General features: G+C 35.0%; 1 protein-coding gene across 1 annotated transcript in view; it reads left to right on the forward strand.

Annotated features, from left to right (window-relative positions):
• CENPI (centromere protein I) overlaps positions 1-9,745 on the forward strand; it is a 35,302-nt gene extending 25,557 nt beyond the window's left edge. The window contains exons 17-21 of the mRNA XM_006210264.4: positions 290-414; positions 1,651-1,699; positions 1,828-2,046; positions 5,917-5,958; positions 6,647-9,745. Coding sequence (XP_006210326.3) covers positions 290-414; positions 1,651-1,699; positions 1,828-2,046; positions 5,917-5,958; positions 6,647-6,748 — 537 coding nt within the window. The 3' untranslated portion in view covers positions 6,749-9,745. The remainder of the gene's footprint in view (positions 1-289; positions 415-1,650; positions 1,700-1,827; positions 2,047-5,916; positions 5,959-6,646) is intronic.
• The last annotated feature ends 1,789 nt before the right edge of the window (positions 9,746-11,534 follow it).

Consider the following 11,534-nt stretch of genomic DNA (forward strand, 5'->3'; position numbering starts at 1 on the left):
GAAGAAAGAAATGCTCCCTTCCCCTTTCTCCCTACTCTAAGGTCTCTCCCCAGAAAAAATTAAAAGATTTTACTAATGACCTTCTAGGAATAATCCTCTGTGGTAAGGTTGCTGTTTAGTGAGGTGCATTTTTAAGCAGGCTGTGGCTACCTATTCTGTTTATGAATCAGGCAGGCCTAAACCTGATGTTGTATTATTGCTTATTTTCTAGTGATGATTCTTTGGGTGAAGTTGATTGAGGGGTTCTGAGGAATAATCTATATACTGATGTTATCATTCTTCCCAAAAGGTGTGTGACACATATATAAATTATAACCTTCCATTAGTGGTGTTGTTTCCTCCTGGGGTCTTCTATCCTGCACTCCTCAGCCTGGATCCCAGTATCCTGAATCAGCTCTGTTACATTCTGGACAGGTACAAAGCCTTTTTACCATTTTATGAATTAGTATATCATAATTCCATCTTTATTTTCCAGCTCTACAATAATTTATAATTTATAAATATACTATGATAAGTGTATTATATATAATATAGTGAAATATTAAATACAATAAAATTGTTATCCATTTTCTGCACAGGCCTATGGAAGTAGGAAACATGGCTTTCTTCCAATATGGGACTGTTCTGTGTTGTTTTTTAAATGTCATTGTGGGGTATATGGGTTAAAAGAAATCATAGTTAAGGATCTTTTGTGCAATGGTACTGCTGCATTCAGCATTGTTAATTCTTGTTGCTATGTTTCAAAGAAAAATTAGTTATTTACTGACAATTGGTTTAAGTCTACGTAGCTTCTGTGGTAAAAACGTTTTCTGAGAGATAAGGGGAGCTAGTGTCAATTATATGAAATTGTAAGCATTATTTCCTGATCCCTCCTAATTTTTTCATTTAATGGACTGAAATTGCTCTTTTTAGTCTATAAGTGTAGATTTGGTATAACTTGTAGAACTGTACCGGGGTTGAAATGTTTAAAAGCTAATTAGAATAGTTCTCAGATAAGAAAAAATTACATTTCTAACTTTTTCCTTTATCCTTCCTACTGCACGTTTTCTTCCACATTAAGAAAATATATTCTGTATCAGTGACTGCTTTTGAGCCTCTGTTAATTTTTTTTTAACATTTTTTATTGATTTATAATCATTTTACAATGTTGTGTCAAATTCCAGTGTTCAGCACAATTTTTCAGTCATTCATGGACATATACACACTCATTGTCACATTTTTTTCTCTGTGATTTATCATAACATTTTGTGTATATTTCCCTGTGCTATACAGTGTAATCTTGTTTATCTATTCTACAGTTTTGAAATCCCAGTCTATCCCTTCCCACCCTCTACCCCCCTGAGCCTCTATTAATTTTTTGATGGTGAAACATTAAAATCATTTCCTTTATTTTTTCTTTCTTACTGAAATATAATTTACAGAGTCAAGTGCATATCTTGAATGTACAACTCAATATTTGAGTCTCTGTTAATTTTTATTCTTTGAGGAAAATGTACCATAAAAGGGGGAAAAAACTCTTAACTAACCAGCTAGATAACTGTGTATGTGCATATCTGCATATATTTACATTTGAAATGTATGCTTTTGTTTATATTTACATATCAAAGGCATGTAATGGTAAAAGTTTATTCTATCTGTTCTCCCTTTTAGGTATCGTAAAAATTTGACTGCTGCAAAGGAAAATGAGTTGGTACCAAAGGTATGGATGATGAATCTGTGTTAAATCACCATTGTTTAAAAATTGAGTGTAGAGATATATGATCTGTTGGGAATAAATAGGAAAGGGAGAATAGGCGATAATGACAATTTTTTTTTCTTTCCCAATAGACAAAATCAGAGTTCAGCTTCAGCAGCAAGACCTATCAAGAATTTAATCACTATTTGACAGCCATGGTTGGTTGCCTGTGGACATCCAAACCCTTCCAGAAAGGATTGTATATTGACGCTAAAGCCTTAGAAAAAGCTGCAGTAGCAGAGTATAAAAACAGTTTAAATTTAGTCCATCACCCTGCTTTTATGAGTTACACTGTTTCCTTTCTGCTACAGGTAAGAGTATTTAAACAATTTTTAGATTTTCTGTAGGACTACTATGATGGCAGAAATAGGAAATGCCATAAATTTAGTGTATATGAATTGCAAGACGTGTTTAGTTATTTCTTTTTGAGTATCAGCTAACTTTGGGGCATTGTGCTAGGCTCTGGGGGCTCAAAGTTAAGTAAGTTTCTACCCTCCAAGAGCTTGGACTTGTGGTAGAGACAGACTTGTGAATGCTACTACAATACGGTTAAGCAAAGTGAGAAGAGGTGCAGTTGTGAGAAAGATGGGGGAGTGATTATTTGTTCAGTTCTACTTGTGTAGAGGTGGTGCCAGGTAAGAAAAGGGTGCAGAGAAGTGGAAGCCTTCTAGAATCCTTCTAAACAAGATGGAGAATGTAGGCTGGATAATATTATAATTAGAGTTGGAGTCTTAAGCCAAATACTGCTGATTTAGTGGGTTGATATCAGTAAGCAGACAAGAGGGTCTTCTCAAGACTTTATGGGGCAGAGGGGAGATATAGCTCAGTGGTAGAGTGTATGCTTAGCATGCACGGGGTCTTGGGTTCAATACCCAGTAACTCCATTAAAATTTTTTTTAAATAGCGTGGTAGGAGATGATGTTTTGAAATGTACTCAAGGACCAGATGGTGAAAAAACTAGTATGGAGGCCTTCACAAACATACTGATTGAGTTCAATAACTGAGTAAAAATTACATTTTTAAAGTACATAGAATTTCAGAGGCAGTCATTTTCTGATTCATGATTTTCTGATGTTCCTTCCTCTTTTTCTCTTCTAATATTTTAATTAATATTTTTATATTTTCTACATGCCTTTAGGACAATTTCTAGAGACTTTAAATGCTGGGTTTGTAAAAATATTTTTTGCCAACTTTTGCCCATTTTGCTGGAGAGTGGTTCCACAAAACTCCTTGTGGTCTCATCCTGGAAGTGGAGCTCCATGTGGACACTTTTTATCATAGAGCAGCCACTCTCTGTTTCTTGAATGTCCTTCCAGAGACATACTGTATATTTTAAACACTATACATTATACATACTTTTTTACCTTTTGATTGTTTTGACCTAATATCTTGGCTTTTATTTCATGTTTGAACGTAAAGGGCTGTCTCATTCTTTTGGTTGTCTATTTAATGTTACATTTTATGGATGTAGTACAAGTTAAGCATATAAGTTGAGCATCTGAGTTATTTCTAATCTTATTATTAAATTATACTCTAATGAATGTGTTTGAACTATATATATATATATATATATCATTTCACACATATGCAAGTGTATCTGTTGGATAAAATTGCTCCAGGTAGACTTGCTTTCAAAGGGTATATCTTTTTAATTTTGTTAGATATTGTCAAATTGCTTCCAGTGGAGGTTATACCAATTTACATTAACAATGAATAGGTGTCCAATTTCCATACCCTGTCAATATAATTGCATTAAATTCTTACTTGAAAAAGTAGGTAGTGAATCATAGAGTAGAACTGATTTTCATAGGTCAATTCTTCTTTTTTTCCTAGGGTGTGTGTGTATGTGTCTTAATTATAAGACTCAGTCTCTAAAGTAATAAATATTATTAACTTGGACATAGGTAAGCAAACTTGTTTTAGAGGATCAGGAATTGATATATTCTTTCAATAGGATATTTAAAAATATTTTAAGAAGGTTGATTCTTGAAGGTTTAATTCTAGCACAGAACACATTTGGCAAAATGTGAAACTACCATTTTGTAATTGATGATGTTTTTGTATGATTCTTAAAATACTAGACTTTAATGTCAGTCTTTTCTTTTAAAAAAAAATGCCTTTTGAGCTCTCATCACCAACTGCTCACTAAGTATTAAACCTTTGAGGTGGTAAAAATAACCTCTGATACCATGGTAGCATGATTTAATTCTGACAGTTTTATTTTGCTGAATTATCACATTGCAAATATTTCAAATTAGCCATATTTTTTTGAGATAATTTCGTAAATTTAATTTGGCCAGTCAGTTCTCAGTATCAAAAGAGTTTAGGTCACTTAATGAGTTTGGATATTTGTAGAGCTTACATTTCAGGAAATTCTGAAGCTCTAGGTTTTCTTATCATAAACTACCTTTGAATTAATAACTAGTTGTTTCTTTATTTATTCATTCAACAAATATTTTGGTGTGCACTGTGCTTTCGATGCTGCAAATACAGTGCTTAAGAAGGTAGATACCATCTCTGTCCAAATGGATTTTATATTCTAATGAGGACAAACAATAAAACAAGTAATGAAATAAGTAGACATGATGACTTAAATCTTTGAGGAATGATATGAAGGGCATAAATGGGGTGAGGTGAGAGAGAGTGACTGGGGAGTTGTGAGGGATGGGTGTTCAAGGAAGGCCTTTTTGATAAGGTGACAGTTGATCTGAGATTTCTTCTAAAAGATGAGAATAAGCCAGTGTAGGAATAGCTGGAAGAAGAGTATTCCAGGCAGTGGGAAGAATACTCAAGCAGTTCAAGGCAAAAAGGAAGGCCAGCATGGCTTACAGCTAAAGGAACAAGAGGGAGAATGGAATGAAATAAGGTTGGAGAGATGCAGGGACACTCTTACAGATCTGTTAGGAGTGCAGTGGGAAACAATTGAAAGATTTTTAAGCAGGGTTGTAGTGTGGTCTGAGTTGGTGTTTAATAGAGATCACTTTGGCTTTCTAGTGGAGGATAGAGTTATAAGAGGAGGCCCGAGGGGAAGCAGGGTTACCAATTAGGAGACTCTTGGTCTAGATAAGATAGATAGTGATTTGTATACAAGTGGTGGTAGTGAAGGTGGACAGAAGTGGACTGATTTGAGATACCTTGCAGAGCTAGAACAGAGAGAACCTGATGGCTTGATGAGGAGTTGGAATGAGAAAAAGGAAACGACTTTTGAGTTTTTTGAATTGAGCAACTGGGTGTTGCTGGTGGTTCCATTTATTAACAAGAGGAATACTGGTGGAAGAACTAGAGAGATTATTTTGGTGTTTCGGGAGGGCAAGTTGAGAATGAAGTTTTGATCTACTTAAGTTTGAAATGCCTGCATAATCAACACGGTGGCATGGAGGATGATGTTGTGTGAAAAAACATAGATATCTACAACTCTTGAGTAGAAAAGTAATTTAGAACAGTTGGATTCTGAATGTGAAATTTTAGAAAATATTTTAACCACTTAATTTTGTTTAGATTTACCATTTCATGTTTATAAAAATGATACATGCTCAAAATCTGTCTACATCTAAAAGTCTTTCAATCATTATAAAATAAAAAATTCTAAGTGTTAAAAATTCATTGCATCATATGTAGTTTAATAAGCAGAGTTTTTTTTTTCTCAATGATATATCAAAAATGTTGTTAGAATTGATGATTTTTCAGTGAAGTACGGTAGATGATAGTTAAAGCCAGGGAATAAATGGGATCACCTACCTTTGAGTTTTCATAAAGAATTACAGAGTTCCATAGAATCTACTGTGTACACAGACTGCCTCACCAGACTTCCTCCTCATCCTTCAAAACTCAGTTTGGCTAATCATATTCCTCAGAAAAAGCCTTCTCTAACACCTTCCATCTCCACCCTGGTGGCTGAATACAGAATAAAAAAAATGAGGCCATAGATTAGCAAAATGGTGCTCACTTTATCCACAATGATGTTATTTTCCTTCTGATTGTGCTTCTAGGGAGAAATATGGAAGATTATAGTGAGTGTTTATTCAAAAGGAAGCCAAGAGTGGTGGTAGGAATAGAACGCAGCAAATAAACCAGACAGTGAAGAGCCATCTTAATTTTCTGGTAATTTTTGCTAACCAAATGTTTTCATCCCCATTTCTCTACATTTCCTTTTTTTTTGTTTTTTGTTTTTGTTTTTAAAGGAATGGCCAGAAGAAAGGACAGTAAACATGAGCTCTATTCGGGTAAGTAAATTTATTTTCATCATGTTCAGGGGTTTCATAGAGCTTCATCTCATCAGAAGAATTTATACTTTTAGTTTTCCCTAAATCTTAAGTCTGCTGCCTAGACAAAGTGAAGTGTTTGCCTTCTAAATTAATTCCAGTGACTTTGATGTGACTTTATTGGTACCTACCCTCTACATAGATGAAACTGTTCAGAGTTGGACTTTTGCTCTTGTATCTGTACATCATCTTATTTTATAATACAGTTTCTTGTAGTCAAAGTGTGACTGACTATAGTGTGTCCACTCTAAAAAACCAAATGCAGTTGTCTCAGTGTAGAAATTCTGCTGTGCACATATTTAATATAGGCAGTGATATAATAACATCTGCTCCTGTGTTGTCTATTTTAGATGTTAAATTCCTGGAGCATGGGAATGATGACCCATTTCTATTTCACAGGACTTGTTCAATTGAACAGCTAATTTTTTTTGCCAATATAATAAACGGAATATTTGGCCCTTAAACTTTGGGTACTTCCTGGTTTGAATGTTATTTAGTGACTGAGTTTCAGTTACGAACCTGGCCACTGAAGCTAGCTCTTGGTATGTGCATCCAAGATGCTAGAAACTTTTCCTAGGCAAAGAAGAAGAGGTAGGGAATAAGCTAATTAAGTATTTGATAAGTAATTTTCCCTTGTTTGTGCCTGCAGGGAAAGAAATGGAACTGGTATTTGGACTATTTATTTTCAGAGGGGTTCCAAGGCTTGAAACTTTTCATACAAAGTAGTATTCATCATTCTTCTGTCCCCTGAGCAGAGAGCATAAACCACATGATCAACATTAAATGAATGTTGACAGAAACAAACTGAGCATATGGGACTAAATTCCTTCCTTGTTGCTGGAGAGGCCAAGTGGCTCCAATTGAGTTTCCTTATTCTTTTCACCAACACACTGCCATCCTCAGAGTGGTTGAACTGGCCTTCTATCCATGGCTCAGGAGAGCCTCAATGTGGCTAACTTTATTTTTCAGGATCTAGATTCTTTAGCCTGCTTGTGAAAAATGACTTTATCATCAGGCTTTGCCTTCCACCAAATTATATATAAAGAGATATATCTGTTACGTGGTGAGATTTTTCATATTCTTGTGGACTATGAGCTGCACTGATGGAAGAGAGCAGGTAATACTATACAGTGGCAGTTAAGCCACAGACTTATTCACGCAAAATACTCTGTTGCTTCCATGAAACCTCTGTGGATATTGCCATTTTTATTATTGTGAACAGCTACACCAACACCAAGTTAACAGGATACATATCTGACTAAAAGCTAGCTCTGAGTAGTTGGTCAATTCCTGGGCCTTCACTGGTAACAATTTGATGAGAGAAGGAAGGGGAAAGGATTGTAGGATAATCAAGACATTCCTGTTTATACCAGTTTGATTTCATAAAACTGCTCTATTTTGTGTGCATGCATATATGTATATGTATATATCCCATATTTAAGTGTTTAGGTCCAAATAAACTAACTGCAGCTTTATTTTCAGGAATAATTCTGAAGCTTTTTAAAAATTTTATAATAGCTAGAATATCTTGCTGAAAATTGACTGTAAAATTTTGCTTCAGTGCTACTGAATAACTCTCCTCCTTTTAATAAAATTCATACCATTTGAGAGAAATCAAGCTGAATATATTTGTTTTTAAGGGCACATTCTTGTGGTTCTTTTTTTTTCCATTTAAAACAAAACAGAACCCAAAACTGTATTATTGGATGGTATTGAGACTAGAAATCCTATTTATTCATTTATTTTTGATTTAATACATATTTATTAAGCTTACTGTGTGCCAGATATTCTTTCATGGGCTGTTTATACAGTACTTCCTTTTGTGCAATTTACTACATTTCATTAGAGAAGACAGATAATACACATGTAAACAAATACATAGTATCAGGTGCTATGAAGAAAAAGCAAGAAATAGGGACAGAAACAAACTGAGCATACTGGACTAAATTCCTTCCTCGGTGGTAGAGAGACCAAGTGGCTCAACTTGAGTTTCCATACTTGTTTCACCAGCAGACTGCCATCTTCAGGGAGTGCTAAGACTGGCTCATGGATAGAAATCCATGGCTCAGGAGAGCCTCAATGTGGCTAGCTTTACTTTTCAGGATCTAGATTCTTTAGCCCACTAGTGAAAAATGACTTCATTACCAGGCCCTGCCTTCCACCAAATTATACATAAAAAAGATACATCTTTGAGAGAGTTGCTACTTTAGATAAGATGTTTAGAGAAGGCCTATTTGAAAAGGTGACATGCAGAGGCCCTAAGTGTATGAACCATGTGAACATCTGGGGAAAGGGCATTCTGGGGAAAGGTAAAGGCAAGTAGAAAGGCTTAAAAATGTTAACTTACCTGGCATGTTTGAGGAATAGCAGAAGCCAGTAAGGTTATGACATAGTAATTAAGGGAGCAGAATGGTAAGAAATGAAATAGGGAAGAAAGCCAGAGAGTAGTTCATGAAGATCCTTATAACCTGGTGTGGGTATGTAATGGGAAGCCATTAGAAGGGTTGAGAGCAGAGGAGTGACATAATTTTACTTACTTGTATGGGGCTGTGGTGTGGAGGATAAACTGAAGAGGATTAAGGGTGAAAGCAGAAGACCAGTTAGGTTATTACAGTGTTCCAGGCCAAGAGTCTTAAACTCCTGTGGTAGATGCTGGGGAGGTGGTTAGATACTGGATTCAGGTTCTATTTTAAAGATGAAGAAGATAGGATCATCTGATAGCTTGGATATGAGGACAGAGAAAGGGAGGAGTAAAGGATGATACCTAGATTTTTGAGCAACTGGGTGAATTCTGGAATGTAGAGATGAGGAACAGACTTGGAGGAGTGTGGAATCAGGAATTCTTTTTTGGTCATGTTAGTTTGGAGATGTTGAGTAGGCAGTTGGATATCCAAGTTGGGTTCAGGGAACAATTTGGTACTGATGAAATTGATTTGCAAGTCGTTACTGAATAGCCATGATATTAGATGAGGTCACTTAGTGCAGCTAGAAAAGAGAAAATGGCAATCTTCATATCATGGAAGTAACTTTTCTAAACTTAAGTTTATGTTCCAGGAGAAAAAAAAAATTTCCACTTAGTTTATCTTTTTGTTAAATAATGATTCCCTGGGTACCTTTTTGGCTATATTTTTCTGTTGATCAGTTGTTTAACTCAGTTAAGATTAAATATATATCTATGTAAATATGCCAAATCTAGTTATTTGAAATTCTTTTTGAAGAATCTTCATTGGCAAGGAAAAACAAGATTTATATAAGAATAGCAATTTTGCATCAGTGCAAGAGAAAAGGAAATAAATTGAAAATGTGCTTTATTATCTCAGTTGTACAAAAAGAATACTTTGTTTACCCAGTATTTGTGTAGAACTGTTGATGTCATAAATACTGACTTAATATTCAATGCTAACATTGCTATTAGATGTCTAACATTTTATTTTCCTTTTTATCATAACTTCTCTTCCCTCTGGTCTTGGAGACAATCTGGAAAGAAAAGTAGATAAGTCAATGGTGCCTCACGTAACTTTTATTAACATGGTAGAAATTCTTTTTATGACATATACATTTTATATCACAAAATAGTTTACTAGATAGAAGAATTATTGTCTGAAATTGGTATTATATTTTTAAAATCTTTTCTTAATTGATACTATGTTTCACTTCATTTAAATTATTAGGTTTTTAAATGTATAGCGCCTCTATTTTGTCATGTAAAAAATTCCGTTTCTAATAAAGGTGGATGCTATGGACTGAATGTTTGTTTCCCTCAAAATTCATATATTGAAGCCCTAACGCCCAATGTGATGGTGTTTGGAGGTGGAGCCTTTGGGAGATAATTAGGTCATGAGGGTGGAGCCCTCATAAATGGAATTGGTGCCTTTATAGGAAGAGACAAGAGAGATACGATCTTTCTCTCTACCATGTGAGGATCCAGCAAGAAGGTAGCCGACTACAAGCCAGGAAGAGGGCCCATGCTGGCACCCTAATCTTGGACTTTCAACCTTCAGAATTGTGAGAAGTAAATTTGTTTGTTTGTTTTTATTTTTTTTAAACATTTTTTATTGAGTTCTAGTCATTTTACAATGTTGTGTCAAATTCCAGTGTAGAGCACAATTTTTCAGTTATACATGAACATACATATATTCATTGTCACATTCTTTTTCGCTGTGAGCTACCACAAGATCTTGTATATATTTCCCTGTGCTATACTTCTCAGAAGGGTATATGAATGGATAGTAAGAACATGAAAAGATACTCAACATCATTAATCGTTAGATAAATTCAAATCAAAATCATAATGAGGTACCACTTCACACTCATTAGGATGACTATAATAAAAAAAGACACAATAAGTGAGGATGTAGAGAAATTGAAACTCATTCATTGCTGACTGGACTATAAATGGTGTAGTCACTTTGGAATACATTTTGGCAATTCCTCAAAATTTTAAACAGAGATACCGTATGACTGAGCAGTTCCACTCCTGAGCATATACTCAACAGAAATGAAAACGTCCTCACAAAAACTTGTACACAAATGTTCATAGCAGCATTATTCGTAATAGCCCTAAAGTGGAATCAACCCAAATGTCCTACTGATGAATGAAGAAGCAAAGCATGCTATTTAGTATGTTTTATGCATATAATGGAATACTGTTTAGCAAAAAAAAAAAAAGGAATGAAGAAGCCAAACATTATAGTAGGATGAAAGTCAAAAACACTATACAAAGTGAGATAAGTCAGCCACAAAAGAGCACATATTGAGTGGTTCCATTTATTTGAAAATATTCACAACAGGCAAATCTATGAAGACAGAAAGTAGTTAAGTGTTTGTCTAGGGCTGGCGGGGATAGGGTGGAAATAATGGGGAGTACTATAGACTGAAAGTTTGTGTCCCCTCACCAAATTCATATGCTGAATTCCCAAGTGATGATATTTGGAGTTGGGGGCCTTTGAGAATTTGGGTGGGGGACACAAACTTTCCCTTATGAATGGGTTAGTGCCCTTATAAAAGAGACCCCAGAGAGCTTCCTTACCCTTTCATCAGGTAAGGTTAGAGCAAGAAGATGGCTGTCTGTGAACCAAGAAGTGGGCCCACACCAGACACTCAATCGGCCAGCACCCTAATCTTGGACTCCCCAGCCTCCAGAACTGTGAGAAATGAATTTTTGTTGTTTATATGCTACCCAGTTTATGGTATTCTGTTAGAGCGGCCACAAAGGACTAAAATGGGAAGTGACTGTTAATAGGTATGAGGTTTCTTTTTAAGATGATAAAAGTGTCCTAAGCTCTGTAAATATAATATAAACCACTGAATTTTATGTTAATACACTATATCACTAAAGTTGTTTAAAAAAAACTTATAAGAGCTGTTTCAACTCCTGTTTTGGAAAAGGCTGAGATGAGTAATCTTAACGATCTCATGTTTGCATACTAATTACCTTAATTGTATAATAACGAATTTGGAAAAAATATAGTCATAAAATCATTATTTACTTCTCTTCTGTCTCATACCTTATCCTCTTCCAATCTAGGAAATTAGGA

The sequence above is a fragment of the Vicugna pacos genome, chromosome X, assembly GCF_048564905.1.
Source record: "Vicugna pacos chromosome X, VicPac4, whole genome shotgun sequence".
In the NCBI taxonomy this organism is placed as follows: domain Eukaryota; kingdom Metazoa; phylum Chordata; class Mammalia; order Artiodactyla; family Camelidae; genus Vicugna; species Vicugna pacos.